Below are 21,022 nucleotides of genomic sequence, written 5' to 3' on the forward strand. Positions count from 1 at the left end.
TCTGCTGTCAGCAATTAAGAGAATTACAAAACATTTAAAAATCGACCGGAATTAGTGAACAGGATAGGCGTGATCTTCCATGACGGCAATGCCACATCGCATATATCCTTAGCCAACCGCCAAAAATAATGAAAACATCATTCGCCATATAGACTAGATGTTCTACCCCCAGACTTTCGTATATTTCGGTCTGTGCAAAACTCCCCTAATGGTGTTAATTTATCTTTCATGGAGGGATGCAAAAATCACTTTAGAATTTTACTTTTTTACCTGAAAGCCATAGAAGCTGCATACCGATAATATTTAGGGATTACCGTTTTTTGGTAATCCCTAAATATTATCGAATCAAAATGACGTATGTGTAGTAAAGTACCATTATTTTGCGAAAAAAATATTTGCTTTTAATTTTGGCTTAAAAATATTTTTTCGACAACCCAAAATACAGATGCATCGAGCTAACTTTTTCCAAATGTTTGAATAGCTTTTAATTTTCTCTTACACAAATACAAAGATCAACTAACGTTCGCTAGGCTATTAAAAAGTAAACCAAAGCTTATTTGTACGTAAAGGCGTTACTCCTAACTAGTGAAAAAAACATCTGACCATTATAAGATTTGGTACATTTATTCAAATGGTAGTGTCACTATTTTGTAATTCTAGCCTTTTATATCTGTGTTCATTCATTACGCGAATATTTTCACATAGCTTTACAGCATGTTTAGTACACCTAAAAATTAGTATCATGGAACAATCGTATCACTGCTTATGCGCATACATTCTATTTTAGATGACGTGTTACCAATAATATACAAACAAACACGATGATTTTGCGTCGAATTGATAGATAGTCTGCCTACACCCTCCATGCCGGACGTCTCTTTGAATCTTTAATCCTTCCTTGTGACTCCTTGCTTTCAGGCAGGATTACACAGCCCACACGATCTGCACTAACATAAAACAGTAATTTGGACACATCATTCCAATTTACCGAGACGATCATTTTGCTTCACTGTCTGATCTGTTCTAAACTAATTGAACAAGATTGTTTAGTACTAGTGTTATCGATGCGCAATTTCGTCATTAAGTGTAAATGATTTAGTATAAAAATTTTTCTATAATAGCGAGAACAGCGATTAGTACTTCTGTGCGTTCATGTCGAGCCTTCGGTTTACTTGAGTTCACGGCGGCTTTAAGCCATGTTTGCCTCCATTTGTACCAGCCGAGCGTTCACGTTCGACGGCAGTCGATAAGGAACCTAAAAATATACCAGGATAAAATATGGCAACAATAAGTCAAAACCTACAAACTCATTTTTATACCAGCTATGCTCTTAAATATCACCAAAAAGAAACTAAATAACGGGATTAGTTGGGCAAATAATTCGCTCGGAGTAAATAGAAATTTCTATCACAGCTTCTAGCGATTACTGATTCTAACACGGATGTATAATAAAGTTTTAGAGGTGAAAAAACACATGAAGCGTATTGAAAGAATGAACTTAAGGTAAAAATAAACGTTGAAAAAATATGAGGCCCAAGGAAGCCGAGTATATATTCTACTTTCTCGTACTAAGTACGGCTGATTTATGGAATAGAAGCTAATTACCACCTTTTAATTATTTATACGCTAAAACGTACCCAAATAGCACATTAAATTTTTCTTTTAAAATTAAAACAAACTGAATGCGTGTGTGCATGAAAGTCAGTTATTTACCATTCCAGCATATTTGATGATCGCATTCGCCTGCTTTTTAATGAGCTCGAGCTTAGCCTGGTTTCCACCTAAAGCCGCAAAAATTAGTAGCTATACTTATTACGTACCATTGTTTTTACATGTACTTTGCACTTTATAAGGATAAATATTCATCTCTATTATTAACTACTCGAAGTGAAAAAGCATTTTAAAAAATATACCTCCAAGCAAAGGAAGTAAGCTGAGCGAGGTTCGATGCGACGGCCGCTTGATAGCCTTGTACTGTTCGCCCAAAATTGTCATCAGCGCCAGCAAAATATCCGGAATCACCTAATGACGACAAAGCATTGATTTATATATATATATATATAAATGCTTTTGCACGTAAAGAACTCTGGCTTACGGGTGATATGAGAACTCGTATTACAAGCCATAGGGCACACTTGCTTATTTCTTGAGAAATATCTTTATCATTTAAAGAGCTCTGTTTAGGTACACACAAAATTAATGATGCTTACCCTGCGAATTTGTTCGCTGAGACCACAAAATGTGGTGACCATTACGTCGACGTCGGACAATTGCAGCGGGACAAGCCGCAGTCTTCCCACCAGTTCAAGAGCCTCTTCATTCTTCGATGCGTGGTAGAGGTCGAAAAATGTTATCAGGTCCATGAGAAGACTGAGAGCGGGCGAGTTGTGACTGTTGAAAGAACACCTAGTTAGCTAGAACCGCATTGCCGAGATGTTCTTGTGACCCGGCAATTCCAAACCAGTATTTGTACTTTGTGGTTACAGCTGCGCAAGATTAGTACAGATTAAAAAAACTAGATCCGCATTTCGACGACTTCCCTGGGACACACTTATGGGAAACCCAACGTATTCATTGCTAATGCAAGGTCTTTTTCAAATATCTGACCAGCCTTACCGGTCGAGAACCTGCTGTGCAATCTTCTGAAGCTTAGCCCGTTTACTACCTTCTGGCCCTGCTTGTGTTACCTGGAAGCGGACAACATTAACGATAGAGAACATACTCGATTGAAATAATTTTCGTGAAAAAGTAGTAAACCAGAACGAGAATGCGACAATACATGTCTATATTGTAATAAATCGCATAAATATACGTTTTAAACACAAATCTATAGTGTCTTGTGGCTTTTAAACTCCGAGTGCTCCAAGTACTCGAGAGTTAATTAAACATGATGTTACTGGTATCTGCGAAAAAAGGCTACAACGAAAAACAAATTAAAGTGAATATTGCATAATTGTAATAACGCACATATGAGAAATATCTGTTGGATATAATCCGAGTAAGAACTAAACACTGAAATACTATAAAAAAAAAACAAAGGATACGTAAGAACGTCCTATTGCTACAAATTACCAGCATCACTGCGATGCATCTACCTGTAGGGATAGAACTTTGGTAAGTAGGTCGACACATTTCTGCTTTTCATTGGCCAATTCATAAAGTGCCACAGCTTCTTCATTGAGTCCACGAGATTCGGCGGCTTCCGCAACAGCCGTTGCCACTCGGTTACGTTCCTGACTGCCAGTGGATCCCGTACAGACGAATTTGTCCAATGCACCCTGCACTGTTCCCCCATCAGCATTTCGTTGTCCAAGTATTTTCGTAAACGCTTTCGTTTCCAAGGCCAGTTCAATGACACATTGCAACCAAAGCGGTTCATACTTTTCTTTTAGGGCATAGTAATACTCAAGAGCAAGCTCCGGCTCGGACATTTCAAAGCGACGAGTGTACGAGGTAATAAGACGAGGCAAGTTCAACTGGCAGTTGCTACCCTCCTTGACAAGGACGGGATCGATCGTCTGTGCCGTATTACGTAGCAGGCCAAGCTGATTCAACGCGATTGCCATGTGAACCGCATGACACTTGTGAACGTCCGTCCGATAGAGAAACTCAATGGCTACTTCAAACTGCGCTGTAAGTAACAGCACATAGGCAAATTGTAACGGTCGCTGAGCTGCATCAAAATGAGTCTCCCCGTAGTCGTCTGTGATACGCGATTGTAGCTTCGCCAATGGAAGCACGTCCTGACTGTGTGAAATAGGAGCCGCAAGCGCCTTGCACATCATTATCCAAAGATAATCCTCGATGCTGGCCATGCCGACTGGGCCGTGGTCACTATCCACATCACAGCCTGCCAATACCGCCAATACGACCCGCTGGTGCGGGTTACCTGTGCACAGATTCAAGCCAAAATCGCGCATATATTTAATTCGTAGCTCAGCTGCACTAGCGTCACCCAAGCGCTGGTGAGGGTTACGTTGACACTCTTGGAATTTGCCGGCAAGGTCTGCCATGCCTGCTTGCTGCGCAACTTCACGAGCACAAGCTAAGTCCCCACAACGGAGTGCATGATACAAAACCGCCCAAACAGGATGATCATTAATCACAGGTTCATCCGAAAACACTGAAAATCATTGCAGGTAAAGCACAATTCAGTGAGTTGTGTAAGTATATATACTACATAATGAAATTCGAATCAACTCTTTAGTTTTCTGTTAAGTAAAATTCCATATAGAATTTCACTTTATTTTTACGATTGCCACTTAGATCCAATCACGTAAAGTCAAATCTAAGTGATATTTTGTATCATATTTAATCAGGTACACTCACTTCGGGGTACTGGCCTCACATTCAGATACGCTCTGATCAGTTGGGCAGTTCCGGGTACGCCGCCGAGGGCTGCCTTATTTAAGTTGCCATAGACGGTAGCACGAAGATCTTTTAAATGCTTTTTTTCAAGGAATCGTTTTGCTTCGTGCATCAAGGACAACCGGTCATTTCCTTGATCAATATTTTTACATTGTATTGCTTGTAGTACCTGCCAGAGCAAAGCTACGTCCTTTAGCTCAAGCTGTTCGGCGACCTGTGCCATCTTGTCGACGAGCGTTTGCGATTCGCCTAGAAGTGCGCCACACAGGTAGGCAGCATTGTGCTCAGAAAGTGCTCGAGCATACTTCAGCTCTTCTGGAGAAAGGCGGGCTCGTATTGGAGCACCGGTCGAACTCACGATCAGATCACGGCCGCGAGAAAAGGACATGGTGTTGGTCATGTTAAGCGAGTCGTTGAATGACTGGAACCTCATATCGCTCGTGGTGTCCGCACTGAACTCGATTGACGATAGAACCTTTCGCTTCTGATCTTCCCACCTGCAGAAATTGACGGTGGGCGAGTATAAAACAATGACATAATAAAAAAATGTAGAATACAGGTATACATTGTCGTTTTGGCAGTGCAGTTATATCAGTAATCAAAAAGGCAAGTAAAATATGCCCATCATAAGCAATATGTATACGGGCTTAAAATATGCTCCTGTCTCTTTAACCTTTTTTTATGTGAAAAAAACTCAGACACAACAGTAAGAAGTAGTAATTGGCACTACCTATATGACTGGGTAGACGTCTGATATGAAATAAAAGCCTTATTTTTTTTATTTATTGAGTGACCTATAAACTACACAATTCGCGTGGCAAGGTTTGCGTGGTTTTTTTTTGTATGTGATGGTCCAAATTTACAAACCTTTCTTGTTCAGCAGAAACAACAAAGCTTGCGAGATCATCATTTGTATTCTTCGAGTGTTCTAGGATAGCTGACGTTAGAGCATTCTGGCGCTCATTACGTAAAAAGCCGTCAATGTCAGTCGCCTGAAAATAACCAAACCGAGTTAATTAATAATACCTTGTATCCTATTCATTTTCAGGCTGTGACTTTCTGCGCTACTTGCTCATTTTGTCGCGTACACTGCTACGCTGCGTACATGATTCTAATGATACCTCCCATACGCTTAAGTAGAGCAGCCCATTTTCTACGACGAAGTATAATATACCAAAAAAACGTCTGAATATTTTGTTATGGTGATGGGAGTATGTGAGAAATCGGAGAGTCAACTATTAAGAAATGGCGATAATGATCTTGATAACTTTACTATCAACATTTCTAACGACAGTTTTTTTGATCTTATAATTTACTCTAGCTGCGTTTTACTTTGCAACAAATATTCGCCTTTGAGTCATTATATCCGTCTGGATAAAAATCACTATCAAATCATACTGTTTTGTAATTGACCTCCAGCTGTCTTTCTTCGTTCCAACTTACCGTTGCATTGATACAGTTATACAATACAAATCTTGAAGCGTTAAAACCTTTGAGCGAACTTATGACCGAATTGAATTGCATTTAGGTAAGACAACTGTTTTCTAGTGTACCATTGATAACTAACGCGTAAATTAGTAATGAGTTGGGGTTTTTCCCGAATTAAATTTAATTAAAATAAGAAATATCACAGGAAGTACATCTGCCGATCTGCCGTCATTACAGCCTATGTGTAGATGGTTTATCGGCAGTCCCCTTCTTAAATCGTGCTTCTGAATGACAACAATTCCTTACCTGAATACTTTGAATTGGCGCGAAAGTTTGAGCAGCTGTCAGTTGGTCGATATGATGAGATAGATTAGGTAAATTGAAACCTTGCGAACCCAGAAGAATGGCGGCTTGCACATCGGCTTGTTCACGGCTAGCAGCGCCTTCAGATACTCGACTCCAGAGTTGGTCACCTAATGAAGGAAAAACAAGCAATCGTATTATACGAGTTCATTTTTAAGAAACTTTGCCTCTCGAACGTGGCTAGTAAAAGGAACATATTATTTTCAACTGTTTTGTGTATACATCGTAATACTATTTCTTACCATCTGTAACCATTTGCGTGATACTGCGTACAACGCGTGGGAGCTCTTGACCGCCATTGATATCTGCAGCGAGCTTCTCCGAGTCTTGAAGCAGACTTGCCAAAGATGAAATATGTGAGGTGTCCATCCTTCTGGTCGCCTAACAAAATGAGAAACGTCAGACTTTAGGTTATTCGCTTCAGAAGAGAGAAAAAATGGAAGCGGTAGACAATGATAGGCGTTCTATCTAGTCATTTGTAGCTTACAGGATATTTTTTTCAAAAAGTGTTATTATCTACCAATGAATTATGTAACGGTCAAAAAATGTGAATTTATCTTGTTCGATGTATTGGGCCGGATAACCAGAAAACTCCAATCGCTTCTATTTTTTTGAACACCAATTGTGTCTTTTATCGTAATATGTATCAATTTACCATTTACTTCTGTGCCACCATGTATATAATTATTCATCTGTTATTAGATTTGTTATGTTCGCCATTTGCCGTCCATTGAATAGACTTTAGAACATGTTATTTGTTAATGCAACATTGACACAAATAATTTTTCAGTTTAAACCGAACATAGGCTTCAGGTTTATTTAGTACGACGATTTCTCGATTTTAATAATTATGAACCATTAAGCTCATAGTATAGACCTTTTCTCTATTACAGGATCACGTAGGCCTGTTAATGAATGCTATTAACAATTTTATATGTTGCGAACAGCTATCGTAACATTCCAGAGCAAACAGATAAGACTTCCACGGCGGCTTCATTGAACAATAGAAAACCATCAGGGTTGAGACGCTAAATTTTAAAAATATCCTTTATGGCATCTACATAGCGCTTTAAAAGTATCGATGATTAGCGCTTTAGCAAAGCGAATTCATATTATTTTTTTTACCTAGCCGAATCTTACAGAAAACATTGTCCACTGAATAAGCTCATAATGAGTTTTCTTGCGTTAAAATCACTTACAAAATGAAATCATCATCTGCAACAGACTTCGAAACTGTTGGTAGCCGAGATCATAGGTCAAAGTCAGAGGCGTTTCCTTCCTTAAATTAAATAAATGATGTAAGAAAACGTCGATACCTACTCGCAATATTGACAGTTGGTTAATTTGAGGAAGTTTTCTGTAAGCGAGCATCAATTAATTTTTTGAGTGTCTAAATTTCGTAAGCCCGATTGTCACCTTTCGACATGGTATTTCTCAGTAAGTAACCAACTTATGCCAGTGTGCTTCTTTTCAATCAGCGGACTAAAAAGCTGATGTAAGAAAAATCAAAGAAGCATCGCTAGTAATCAAGATGATTCGTAATCTAATCTTCTCGCTTTGAATGAAACTTCGCCGACTTCTACTATCATTCTTTATCCGATAGGTTAATACCTAAACGTTCTCGATTTTTGTTACTATTATACATCATTATTTTCTGAGATAAAATAGGATACAAATTAAAGGTAATAACTTATCAAGGACAGTTCATTACAAATTATCAACGATGCCAATATAAATAGACAGAAGCACATTGTTCGAGAACGTCACATACTTTATTTCGTATATCTAAGACATACAACAATCAAATATAGCCGAATCACTAACGGATCTAATGATAAAGTTTACAGGATACTTACAGTTGGATGTACACACAGATAACACGCTAAAAAGAGAAAACTAGGAAAATTATTCTAGAAAATTTTGGCGGTAAAGCACAAGGATCGTTCGAAATAACAGTTGACTCGATGGATGAATTGGTGGGCAAATCAAAATATGTTCACATACGGGCGACCAGACCCCTAGCGACAGAAAGGGTGAAAGATTGTAAGGTTTCTCCCTTCTAATACGCCTTGGCTTGTCGCAAGCAAATCTGTCGGACTGTAACTTTCGAACTAGTAGGGCTTGGGTGATTTTTAATATGTGTTTCAAATATACGTCGCGGCACTCAGGAGTTTCACGTCCGACACCGCCGTAGACCATTCGATCACACGGCTGGCTTTCAGTACAAAACGAAATGTGTTTACAGCTCGATTCGAACCTATACGACCACATGTTCCTAATCTCTGATAGCAAATGCATTACCTACTAGCCTATCTTGGGGGAAGCTATCGGGCATTCTGGCAACTACATACCTAAAATTTGCGGTTCCACGTGCAATTCCTCTATTCATGGAGCAATTTTAGAGGTAAATCGATAGTAGGACATGGTCGCCCGTCAGTTGTCCTTTCTAAAGCATGGTAAGCCTAGTAATCACACGCACTTAGATAAGGAGAATAGGCGAATTGAAACCGGCACTGGATATTCTCATGCTCAGTCTAAGAAGTAATTGAGACACAGCGATGAAGTTTGGCGTTATTATTAAATAATCGTACTACGCGTTTTCGGTTGTCGCGCCAAGGGTCTATAAGTTTTTTTGACGAATTCGGAGATAACGGGCTGCATTTACTATCTAATTTTCGGCGAGTATCTCATAGTGGCAAATGCTCCAGATGGTTTTTTGTTGGTTAAAGGCGCGGCACGTGGCTTCAATGACCGATTTTAGACAGGGGTAATGAGCAGTCGTGTCTGTACGTCAACATGTATCAGGGATCGGTAAAGGCGGCTTCAAAAAAGAAACCAAAGCCTAGCTTTGGTTCTCCAAGCAAATATTCGTTCAAAAAAATTGTGTTCTACGTTTTGGTCGAACTGCAAGGATCTGTTTTATTGGGAATTGTTTCGGCATATTTGATTAGCCCAGTTGCATCGAATCAATCAAGCTGCCCGATAAGGTCAGCTCAAGCTGCTCCATGACAACGCGAAACCACACATGGCAAGCATCATCATATCTGCCTTTCTGGATTTCGAATGGGACGTTCCATTACATCTTTCATACTCTCTAGATTTTGCGCTGACGGATTCCGATCATTTTGTCTACTAATAAATAAAATTAGGAAGGGCAGATTTGATAGTGGAGGGGTCTCAGAATCTTGCTGGATAAATTCTCTGGATGAATTGCAACCAACCTGCAAATTTCTTGCGAGAAGGAATAAATAAATTAGCTAACGGATGGCAGGATGTCGTCAGCAATGACAGGAGATACAGAACATAATAACTTATTGTCACAGGATTAAAAAATGTGAAAATATCCTCTGAACTAAAACATGTCGTAGTATCTAAAATTCCACAGTATTCTGTAGAGGTGCACGTCGGTGTAACTTGCACTTTTTTTATAGCGGACAATATTAATTTGTAGGGTCAGAAAAAAGATATGAAAAAAAGAATAACGTAGAAGGTTTGATAGGCAGACTAGTAAGATTGTCTAACTAGTGAGCACTTCGTTCCTCCTTTTCAGCTGAAATCTTGCTTTATCTGTTTAGATATAATTACCATAGAGACATGCTTTCAATGCATGACACACTGTCTGCCCCCAAATTTTTGCGTTATGGTTAGTAGATATAATACGCACTCCCAAACTTCGTACATATTTTCCATTAGATGGAGGCGATTTTTGAAACAATGCTTTAATTCTAATTTTATCGGAACGTAATTTTACCGCCTCATTCATTTAAGATGATAAAATCCGAAACACAAGATTTTACATGATTTCCACCTTAACTAGGGCTAAGTTCTTTGTTCATCCTATATGACGAAGTGTATAGCTGTATACCTGGAGTTCTAGACTAAAGCGCACGTGTAGAAGAGTAAATTAGCTTGTTAGTTGTTGTTACTACGTCAAAGATATATCGATTATGGATGTATCTTATCATAGCAATACTAACTAAAATCTATTAAATTAACAGCAGCCTTTCGAATTCTTGCTAACGACTGAACGTTCGGCTTTCGCCACGGAGTTTCGATTTGCCATGGGGTGACAATATATGATCTCTTTACCTTCGTGGGTAAAATTTCAAATGGATAGAATTTCAGATTCAGTTGCAAATATCGCACAGCAAAGTAAGTGGAAGTATAATTTCATCCTCTTTGGACACAACTTTGATTTCTTTCGTCTTGAAAGAAGTAGAAAGTCCTCAATACCACTGTTCTTGTTATGGGCAATTATCCAAGTGTAAACAAAGTTAAAATAAATAATGACTACAAACTGTAATTATATTCACGCCAATTATGCGTACGTGCGCTGTGGCCAACTCACATAAGGCTCAACTATTGTATTTCAAAAACAATTACTGACTTTCAGCTGGCAATTAGATTTTGATCTTTAGCACCAGGTTTGAAGATGCAAGTTTACAAACCTACTGCAATAATCGTTGAAGTTTGGGATGATAAACTTCGATTAAAGCAGCAAAAGTTAGCTTTTCCTTAGTATATAGTAATTTTAATAGATACTTTTGTTATTAAATGCGCGCCACTAAATTAATGTCAATGGAAGGCAATTAAAAAGAAATTCTACAAACAATTATAGTAAAAATTGAACTTTGTGTAGATCTCTTACAAATACATTACCCTTTTGAGCATTCTGTATAGCAACCAGTAGAAACAAAAGTGGGTTTCTATTACGTTAGCCTGAACAGAATGCACTATAGAAAATCGTATTCAGTTTGGACTAGAAATATAAAAGTCAAATTATTTTATTTTGATGTATACGATCTAAATAGAATTTCTGTGAAGCCGGAAATGTCTTTTTCAAATGTTTCATCATAGCGGAATAAAATCACTGTAACAAAGCTATGTAACAAATTTCAAATTATCATTTTTGAAGTCGCCCAGTTTTCTTGAGAATACGTATTATATTATCTATAGTTTCAAGTTTCGCTTCTTTCTGCTTAGTGCAGACTGCACAATGAGTATAGATATTTTGTGACATCCTCTGAGACCGTTTCACGTTATATAGCTAACTCAGACAACCTCTGTCTCTGTTTGTTGCGGCAGCATATCAATCACCTACCTTTCGTAGAACCAGGCCATAGCAACATCTGTAGTTGTACGTTTGTGTTAGCGATCTTTCCCAAAATGCTAATTTATCCCGACACTTTTTTAGATTCTCGGTCTTTGGTCGACCCTCGTCGTGGAGTTCCCCGTAGCTTCCAGCTCTGGAATTTTCGGACTTCACTATTACGGAAGCTGTTAAGTACGTATTCGGCTTTGCAGCCACGCAATCTCCACGTGCCCTTCCGATATTGTTTGCATATAACACATGTATAACGCCAGCATTTTTTCACTTACAGAAGGCACACTCTTTTCCAGGCTCTAAACGCTTCAACAATCTAATGTCTGAATCCAGAGCCATAGTGTTCGTTGTGCATGCAGATACAGATTTTCTTCCGAGGAAGTTCTACGCAAAAATTTTGCAAGTTATTGTCCGGATTCAAACACGCAAGTTAAACCTGAAATACGGAAAATCCAAAGTTCCGGGGAATGGTTGAGGTGGTGGCGAACTCTGGAACAAGCTGGGATCTATTTACTGGACAGTCGATTTAGAATAGCAACAGACCTTCCTTGGTGCTTGTATATGTCTCACATAGTAGTTAGTTTAGAAATCTGACTTACTTTCTTATTTGCTGCTTATGTTCGATCGGTTTTTAGCGTATTTCTGCCGTTACAGTCTAATTTGTATAAGAACGTTATCGGTCTTTTCCAATTAAATTGTAGGTTACTTCGCTTCAATGCACAGATGACAAAATGGGGGCCTCTCGTATAGCCCTCTCACATCTTTTGATTGCTGTCATCGCATCCCGATTAATTTCAGTACAGTATAATGGTACTGCGTAAGGCATTTATAGAAATTACTGGCTTTGTATCCTTTGTGTCGTATTTTGGGCCAGAGCAGGATTTTCAAATTCCGGCATCAAAGAAGAGAATAGTTAAATTCAGTTTAAGAATATTTGCGAAATAAAATTCAACTGTAGGATCACGATACCATATCAGAATATCAACTATTCCCGTGATAGCTTGGTGCTAATCTTTGAGACACGTTCTTGTTCAGGTTCGCATCCGGTTAAGGAAATACCTCGTTGCGTGCTGGAAATCAGCCGTCTGGTCGAATGCCAAACGTCGATACCGGACGTGAAAATCGGAACATAGATACTATGGACCTACAATATACTGCTGAAGTTAGTCTTTCGTTAGTATATATCATGAGCAGTCTACGTCTCGCTCTTTTACCAAATAACTTGTCTAAGTTTTCCACCCACAAACAGCAGAAGTATGTTCATCCACCATTTATATTATTATCGAACGCGTGGTTCAGGAATAGTGCGCAAAATTACTCGTAGATTTACGATTTGAAGTTTTACGCAACGACAAGTCATAGCACGCTCGCTTTAGCCTAAAGATAATTTAACAATCTGATTACATTAGAGAAAACGGGGTAAGTGCAACACCTATCTTGTAGCGTTTCGGAATCAATGGACATAGAAGAGGAGATTTATGATGTGGCATACACTTGTTAATTAAAGGTTCTAAATACATATCCAACTCCATACAGCTTGATAGTAAATTACACTCAGATGCCTGCATTAGATATATACACTAAGATTCTGGAATCATGCCAATCAGTAAACAAGGTTATGCTTCAGATGGTACTCAGAAATTCTTTCGATCTTTCTGAAGCGTTTTCTGGATTCTTCAGTACTTGCCCTTGCGGTCAGAAAAAAGCATTCGCATAGATTCATTCTAACTGGGCTTACCATTGGAGATATGCAACTACTTGCTATTTTAAATTAATCTATGCTAATATTTGAGTAGGCGTACTTATATGAGCATGCTAGCCAGCGCCCCATTTAGTTTTGTCATTCGTATAAGGCCACATTTCGTATTTGCTTAGTCACCGTTCTTATACCAACTGTTGGTACCTGGCCTGCTCTAGGAATCTTAATGAAAAAAACTCAATATCCAAATAAAGGTTTATTCATTACAAAAAGCATTCCAGTAAATTATTATTAATTGAATCAATCACTACATATCTTTGTTAGTAAAAGTATCTTAATATCATCACTGCGATAATCTTCATGTTGTTCCTCAAGCGGAACCTCTTTGACAACAAATTTTTTTCTACACAATGACAGAAACTCCTTCATTGCGTCGACGTGTGTTTTCTGCGGCCGAAACTCAAACGAGATAAAAATTCTAGTATTTGGTCCACTGATATAATTTAACGTGTTAACGAGAGGCTGAATAGCGTCACCGTAATAGATGCACTCAGATGCAATTACCACCTTTGGCTTTTCATCTAGGACTAGTTCCTCTGGGTGATTCCAGTCAAGTGTTGCAAACTGGCATGGGGCACGTAGTAACTCTCTATTTTCATTGATATTCTTCTCAACAAGTTCCTTAAATTTGGCAAAATCGGTAAGAATCACCTTCTTAGCTGGAAACGTGGCACATGTCAGGCCAACGAGCCCCGTGCCCGTTCCCAACTCTACGACCGTCACATCACGCATAAAATCTTCCTTAAACCTGCAACGATAACAACAAAACACATCCATTTCTTATATAATCATTATAACTGCAAAAGGGATGAGGCAATATTAAAGTATGATTCAGAAAAAAACAGTGCAGTCACGGAAAGCCACATGGTCACGTGCAGCAAGTATTTAAAGCGTACTTAGAGATGAAGTTTGCTAGAACGAGCGCACCATCCCAGACGACGCCACCGACGTCACTCGGTGACTGCTGACTGATGATGAGCGGCCTTTTCAGGTGGTCCAGTCGAACCTCACGAGTAAACGTCTCTAACGTAGCCTCCACTCTATTTTTCTGATCCACCATTGCTAACGGTTAAAACGGTGTCTCACCCCTGTTCAGACAGTAACCGACGAAGAAAGTCGCGTATACAAAGCTAAAGCTGAAGATGAGCGCGGGAATACCGAAGAGATACAACGGCCCGGGAACATAAGAACGTAATGGGTGATTTTGTTCGAAGAATGGCTGTCACACGAAAATCACAACCATTTGTAAATGTTAGTAAATTCATATAAAGTATGTCACGATAGTGGTGATGTTTTTTAATTTATTATCTGGCTGTCCATAATACATCACTGCACCAAGGATAAACCATAAATACTGCACCATAAATAGAATCAAATTGCGTGTAGTTATCATTATGACCTAGCGTCGAACAGGCACATCGAAAGAATTAAATCTGTATAAGACAACTGAGGTTCACTAGATTTCGTATTGTATTAAAAGAACTGCAAGCAAAAAGATCACTTTCACGAGATTTTAAAACCATGTATTGACCACGTAACTTAGCTAGCTGTACTGGAAACGTACCACAGCGAAGATCAGGAACGAGTACACGGATAATATGGTCAACCCCGTTGAAATCAATGCCCCACCCTTCACTCTATCTGTAAACTGAACAGTATATAATATATGTATAAGCACATGAACATATATATAAGGTAAATATAAGTGATAAAAATACAAACAAAAAGGCGTATTCTAGTTTGTGGAACCAAATACCTACGAAATTAAATATCTGTCATCTTATATACGTCGAAATAGAAATATAAAAGCGTTTGTACAGTATAGACCCTCAAATACTGTTGCAAAACTATATCCTAGTTTAATAACTAAACACTCTTTTTCAGTTGCCAATAAACACAAGGGTACTTGGTAAATTCGCACATATAATAACAGTTATTCTATATTCAGTGACTATATAAGCTATTTGTATTTATTTAGCAATGCCTGTTGTTCATCTGATTATAATCAATAAAACACAAACTAACTATCAAAAAAATTTTTTAAACAAGTGGATGCTAACGCATCCATCAAAATATACTAACACTCATATGTTAATCAAAAATGAAATATCATAAATGTATAAAATGTCCATGAGCATATAGTTTGTATCTAAATACAGTCTTTCTTGTTAATGCTTCGACATTTGCTACTAGCGCAAAAACTAACGCAGATCATTAATTTGTGACAACAATATCAACCGAATTTCACTAGCGCTTAATATCACTCAGCTCTATGTAGTCCCCATAAAAAATAACCACAAACGCGCTCACCAGCATTCGTGCCAAGTATAAATACCACGACATGCATGTACGTTTAGCAATAGGTTACTTTGCACAACAACCTTCGTGTCCAGCTGTGCATTATGTATACGATAAATGTTTCCTTCCTTCCGATAGTCAGCCCTCACAGTAGCGTCGTTTTGGTTAAGCGCTTCTCGGCTCAAAATATTCGTTCCTATGGGAACTCTGAGCGACCTTCTCTCCCCACAGCGCGTTTTCCATCGCGTTCTCACCCAAAGCAAAAACCCAGATACCTGCATTGCTGTTGTCTCGTATCTGGACAGTTCTCGGATTTTCGAAGCATATGTTTGTAAACACGAAAAACACAACCTGCAGAGGAATTTTGTAGTACGTATGATTCGGCGATATTTTTAATGGGATGTAAGGTTGTACTGGTTTCGAATCAGCAGCTTATTTGTTTGCCATTTTTTATACCAGTGGTGTAGTGCGTCACTAATAACAATTATAGGGGGAATTCATATTAAATTCAGAAAAAACTAGGAGAGAAGGTACCGGATAATTAGCTGCTGTCGTTTCAAGAAAGGTGAATCATTCAGCAAAGATGTCAGCAGTACAGTATCGTCAGTTGCTTGCCAATTTAGGGAGTTCACAGGGAACGCCGAAAGAACAAGCTGATCGGTAAGCTTATTTACTAATTCTCGTCTATTTTGTTTTGAGTACTGCCACCCAAGGGACGATAGTCAAATAATAGTGTTATTTTTATCAAGAAGTAGGGCCAAGCTGCACAAAATAGTTTTTCGTTTACCCAAACAAACTGCATAATAATAATAGTAATAAGAAGAATAAGAAATTTTGTGCAGTGTGACTTACAAGTTGGGCGCACCGAGTTTAGGCATTTTTAGTCTCGTAGTTGAAGCTGCTTCGTTATTAAATTAACATTCCCACCGCCATCCTCTATGATTGTATCTCTTCAGGTATCGTGAGGTGCTGGAGAACATCTTGGCCATCACTAACGACGAAGAACGAAGTGAGGGGCTGAAGATATTTATTGAATCAGGTCGGTGTGAGCAATGGCTTCTAGTTGCAAATGAGTGACATAGCTTTCACGTGGTTCAGACAATGAAACCTGTGGGATCCTTATTCTATAACGTCATCTAGAACTCTCCAAGTGCTGAAGATTTAGCAATGTTTAAGTTTCGACATGTAGTATCTTCTCGTGCGATATTATGTACTACTGGGTAGTCCTGTTCAGCTCTCATTCGACGAATCCGTCAAGAAAGAATATTCGACAAAATAAATATATATATATATCTATTTCAGGCAAGTGTGCAAATATAAACTGGTAACTTTCGACATTGTTCCTAATCACATTAAAATCACGGCAGAGAGCCAGCATCATATTTCTTATTGAGAATATAGTTACCTAAAGAAAGAAACATTGACGACAATAATCAGGTTTTTTTTTATCATCGCTGGGCAACAGTGTGATATTATAAAATAGTTTAGTAATTTGTTCACACTTTCTGCATAAAAAACTGTATTTAGAAGCTTATGCTAGTTTTCGCCTTCTGACTCTTTTATGTTATTTTATTTTACAGTGATCAATGAAAATGTCTCTCTAGTAACATCTCGCCCGCTGTTAAGTGATATAGCGGTACAGCTTCAGCACATGGGCACTGGACCTGTTTCCAAGGAGTTATGTCTCTTCACACTGGACAAATTACAGCCACGGCTGATTTCATTTCAGGTTGGTGCCTCATGCTCTCGCGGTTTTTAAGAAACACCAACATTTTTTACATATTTGCGTTCTTAGGTCATTATGATTACCCTGTGTGGATAAAGCAGTCTGTCAAAACCCTTGACACATGGCTTTCATTTACGCCATGTTTGGAGCGCGATGTCTAAATAATCCATACATAAGATCCGATATTCAAATATCAATAGTAACAGAGCTAAATTGCGTTCACATCTATCTGCGTACGAGGAGATAGCGTATGAGGAAGGTGCAAATAAAGTACCCATTTCAATGAGACTAACGAGATCCGCGAAGTTACACTGTCTTTTGGACAAGTCCTTGTGAATGTTTGGAACCCAAATATACCACTGAACGTAAAGACTCGCAAGAAGATAGTGTGTCTTTGTTTTACTGTTACTGCTTTTGGCTATGTACTTCAGGAACAAGATTCCACAATTCGACAACATCTCGCTGACATTTTGGAGCAGGAAGATCGCTGGCAAGAGGCCGCTACCGTCCTTAGTGAGATACCTTTCGACAACGGACAAAAGTAAACAGACGTTTAAAGGATGCGACCTCTAGCGTTGTCAGACTAATGTCATACAGTACTACCGCATGTCTCTTTCGAACTTCTGGTATTCCAGTCGTGTCATCAATCTTTTCAAAATATTTTATTCTTAATATATTTTATTACGAATTATTCTACAATAGTGTACTTTGGTAAAAATTTTCTGTAGCATTAGCTGAGGTTTTCCATGCCTTTAAAGTACGGGCAAAATGTTTTCTAAAAAAAACGTAGGCATATATAAAGATGTGCTTGCTTTATAACAATTTCTGTATCATTAAATCTTGTGCTTATAAACACAGACAGTATACTAAGGATTACAAGCTTAAAACATATCTGCGAATTGCTCGACTATACCTCGATTGCGGTGAGATCATGAAGGCTGAAACGTTCGTCAACCGGGCATCCCTACTTCATGCTGACCAAGAACCTGAATTTGTCATTTTGCACAAGGAATGTCACGCTCGTGTCTTAGACTTCAAGGGGTAAGTGCTGGGTTTAGCTGGGCCAATATAAATACGATCTAATGAGCGTGCTCATACTTCGGTCGTGTTATATTTCTAAAAGTTAAAAGGATTCAATTAGTGGGATAGAATTTCATAATTCAATTTTACGTGTGTCATATATAATTAGTTTTGTAAATGCTTCGCACTAACTTAATCAGTAATTATCGAGTTAAGGCACATAATGTTGTATTAACAACTACATATTACGTTCACCGCTGCTAGCCTTTTATGTAAGTATCTTTTTAAATAGAAATGGTCATAGGATGTCGCTAGCTTAATCGCTATCCAATGAATTCTCCGAGCCGCGAATACAGTAATTTAGGACTCTTTATCACTCTATATCCGTTAGATTAAGAACCACAAAAGACTCCGCTTAGAATAAGCTTTATTAGGCACCGCTTGCGGTAATTTGATGTCGATGCTGGTTTTATTGTTGTTACATGCCAGTTATGTTCAATGAGACTATTATATCGTTCTTCAGACTGATGTTGTCTTGGGGCTTTTATGTTTGAAAATGATTTACCTGAAATAATTTAAATTCTTTGGTTTTTTTTAAATTTGAAATTTGAACTTTAAGTTCGAATCGCTTTTAATACATTACCCATTTCGAGTTTTTAGGGACACTTCAAGCTGATCATTCGTAACATATTCTAATTTCACTTCTATTTTTCAATTATTTTCATAAATGCAGAAAATTCATGGAAGCAGCCCAAAAGTACAACGAACTATCATACCACTCGGGTCTTTCGAAAGAAGCCCAAATGAAGGCTCTAACCAATGCCCTCATTTGTGCAACACTCGCATCTGCTGGTCAGGTGCGCTCGCGCTTGTTAGCAACCCTTTTCAAAGACGAGCGAGCTCAACGTCTGCCAAGCTTTAACATACTTGAAAAAATGCATCTCGATCGTATTATCAAACGGAGTGAACTCGGTATGTTGATTTGATGATTTCTAATGCATGTTTATATGTGTAAATTGACTTTTAATCGGAGCGGCGATCGGTAATAATAATAATCATGATATTAGTCAGCTTTTCCAAGGGGCTTGACTAGCTATGGATTTGTCTCGCTCGTGACGCGCTGATTTTGAACAGACCTATAATGTAGTTGGTTTCGTAGCGGCTGATTGCCGTTGATTGACAAACTGACTCGGTCCCCGGAAAGTACGTAAGTAGGATAGTTTAAGAGGATACTAAGAGTTAATATATTGGCCTTCACCGACTGCAAGATCAAGTTAAAGTCTATCGGAGCTTGGTTCGATTTACGTATGTTCCTGAAACTTCGGCCGGGGGCTGATATATTCGACAATGTCGCGGGCACACAGTCAACACGTTTGTGCCGTTGTCGGGTATGCTGACCCCCGGCCGACTTTCGTTCATCTTGTCGAGGTCTGTCCATTAGTGGGGAAAAATGCACCATAGAATGCCATTTCATCGTTCAAACGGTGACCCGTATGACCCGATTTCTGAGATTTTGGTAAAAAAAACGAGCTATATATCAAGTCATCTTATTGTGAACCTTTGAAACACTTTCCTCCATAGATTTAGATGTATCCCAACGTGATGTTAGCGAAAAAATTGCCTCATTTGGTCGTTGGCTGTTTTCAAATACAGATATCAATTTTTACTACTATAAAGGACGTGTTGTATTTCAACTTGCTTCATCGAGATGTATCGATTAGCGTTACTAAAAATCCAACAAACAAGTGGTAACATGCGTTGAATAATTGATGTTAATGTTTTGCAATTTTTCTTAGGAAACAAAAGTCTTTCAGAGAACGTTTGAATTTATAACTAAGAGCTGCATTCGGCCTACTTTAACATATCTCCCAGGCATCAAACAATTGTATTTGTCCGTTCCTCAAGACAGCTTAATCATCTTACTACCCTGTAGCTTAATAATGATTCTACTGCCTGTGTTTTATCATTTCTTGTTACAGACGAATTTAGCCAGTTATTAAAGCCACACCAGAAGGGCCTGAAAGAAGACGGCCGCTCGTTCCTGGAGAGCGCTATCGTTGAGCACAATCTCCTATCAGCATCAGCACTCTATGACAATGTGACATTCGCCGAACTCGGTGCATTACTCGAGATTCCGGCTGAACGAGCGGAGAAGTGCGCCAGCCAAATGATCACTGAACAACGTTTGGCCGGTTACATTGATCAGATTGACGGCAGTGTAGAATTCCATAGTAAGTTTTTGGACAATTTCGTAGCCTTTGTTAAGGTTCACTGGGTACTGGGTAAATATGATTAGAGCATCGAATGGGTGGCATTTAGCATAGTAAAGTTTGTTGAAATTAGTGGAGATTTTAGTTGCAGATTATAGACACATTTCATATCAACAGCGTCAATAGTTAATGAAGTCGTAAAAGTTAAACTACTCAGATCGGCACGTTTAAGGTCCAAAGTAATTAGTAAATTATCGTGTTTCTTCATTTCCAGAGCCGGACGTATTACCTCAGTGGAACTCACGAATCGAACAGCTATGCCAACAAGTTAACGGAGTTATTGAAAAGATTACGGCAGGTCATCCAGAATGGCTGTCGCAATTGACGGGCTTTTCCAGCCAGAACAGTCAGCGATCTGAGCAGGACAAAGAAGAGGCAATGGTGTCCTAAACCGTTAGGACTCTCGGGAGGATACCGGTATATGAAATCTGATAGCAGCGAAGTATGAAATACTGCGATACTTCGGCTTAAATGTTATCGCGTGCGAATGGAAAGTATGTGAAGCAGAAGAGAAGTAAATTGGTAAATTAAACGTGATAAAGATAATCTCAGTACACATTTACTTTACAATCGAAGCTGATAGTTTGTTTTTCATTGTACGAAAACATTACTATGTTTTTAATAAAACATACTTTGCAAAGACAGATTAACCTCTCATGAATAACCTAAATATCCTGCTATATCGT

The 21,022-nt window shown here is 38.6% G+C and overlaps 3 protein-coding genes and 1 long non-coding RNA gene across 8 annotated transcripts; 2 read left to right on the forward strand and 2 right to left on the reverse strand.

Moving 5' to 3' along the window:
* Positions 1-605: 605 nt before the first annotated feature.
* On the reverse strand, positions 606-8,112 carry LOC111272114 (nuclear pore complex protein Nup93). 3 transcript variants are annotated; one of them, XM_022853369.2, is made up of 13 exons: positions 8,016-8,112; positions 7,359-7,438; positions 6,402-6,540; positions 6,103-6,269; positions 5,236-5,360; positions 4,330-4,865; positions 3,096-4,123; positions 2,617-2,687; positions 2,211-2,391; positions 1,914-2,022; positions 1,714-1,781; positions 1,141-1,255; positions 606-942 (listed from the first exon to the last, which is right to left on the reverse strand). In XM_022853369.2, exons 3-12 carry the CDS (start codon positions 6,526-6,528, stop codon positions 1,190-1,192), a joined length of 2,478 nt encoding a protein of 825 aa, XP_022709104.1. In that variant the 5' UTR covers positions 6,529-6,540; positions 7,359-7,438; positions 8,016-8,112; the 3' UTR covers positions 606-942; positions 1,141-1,189. The 3 variants fall into 3 exon arrangements, with proteins under 3 accessions (XP_022709104.1, XP_022709087.1, XP_022709097.1); XM_022853352.2 differs by having other exon boundaries at positions 606-947; XM_022853362.2 differs by lacking the exon at positions 7,359-7,438 and having other exon boundaries at positions 606-947.
* Positions 8,113-11,565: 3,453 nt separating this feature from the next.
* On the forward strand, positions 11,566-13,237 carry LOC147753838 (uncharacterized). Its single transcript, XR_015315658.1, has 2 exons — positions 11,566-11,666; positions 12,299-13,237. It is a non-coding gene; the product is annotated as an uncharacterized LOC147753838 (long non-coding RNA).
* On the reverse strand, positions 13,206-15,520 carry LOC111272142 (protein N-lysine methyltransferase METTL21D). 3 transcript variants are annotated; one of them, XM_022853404.2, is made up of 4 exons: positions 15,333-15,520; positions 14,587-14,670; positions 13,919-14,241; positions 13,206-13,770 (listed from the first exon to the last, which is right to left on the reverse strand). In XM_022853404.2, the coding sequence occupies exons 3-4, from the start codon at positions 14,080-14,082 to the stop codon at positions 13,263-13,265; spliced, it is 672 nt and encodes a 223-aa protein (XP_022709139.1). In that variant the 5' UTR covers positions 14,083-14,241; positions 14,587-14,670; positions 15,333-15,520; the 3' UTR covers positions 13,206-13,262. The 3 variants fall into 3 exon arrangements, with proteins under 3 accessions (XP_022709139.1, XP_022709146.1, XP_022709157.1); XM_022853411.2 differs by having other exon boundaries at positions 15,404-15,511; XM_022853422.2 differs by lacking the exon at positions 15,333-15,520 and adding an exon at positions 15,105-15,253.
* Positions 15,521-15,658: 138 nt separating this feature from the next.
* On the forward strand, positions 15,659-20,980 carry CSN4 (COP9 signalosome subunit 4). Its single transcript, XM_022853392.2, has 8 exons — positions 15,659-15,980; positions 16,277-16,359; positions 16,901-17,049; positions 17,478-17,587; positions 17,905-18,087; positions 18,800-19,038; positions 20,046-20,297; positions 20,551-20,980. The coding sequence occupies exons 1-8, from the start codon at positions 15,904-15,906 to the stop codon at positions 20,724-20,726; spliced, it is 1,269 nt and encodes a 422-aa protein (XP_022709127.1). The 5' UTR covers positions 15,659-15,903; the 3' UTR covers positions 20,727-20,980.
* Positions 20,981-21,022: the final 42 nt, after the last annotated feature.

This window comes from Varroa jacobsoni, unplaced genomic scaffold, assembly GCF_002532875.2.
Source record: "Varroa jacobsoni isolate VJ856 unplaced genomic scaffold, vjacob_1.0 scaffold_184, whole genome shotgun sequence".
NCBI lineage: Eukaryota > Metazoa > Arthropoda > Arachnida > Mesostigmata > Varroidae > Varroa > Varroa jacobsoni.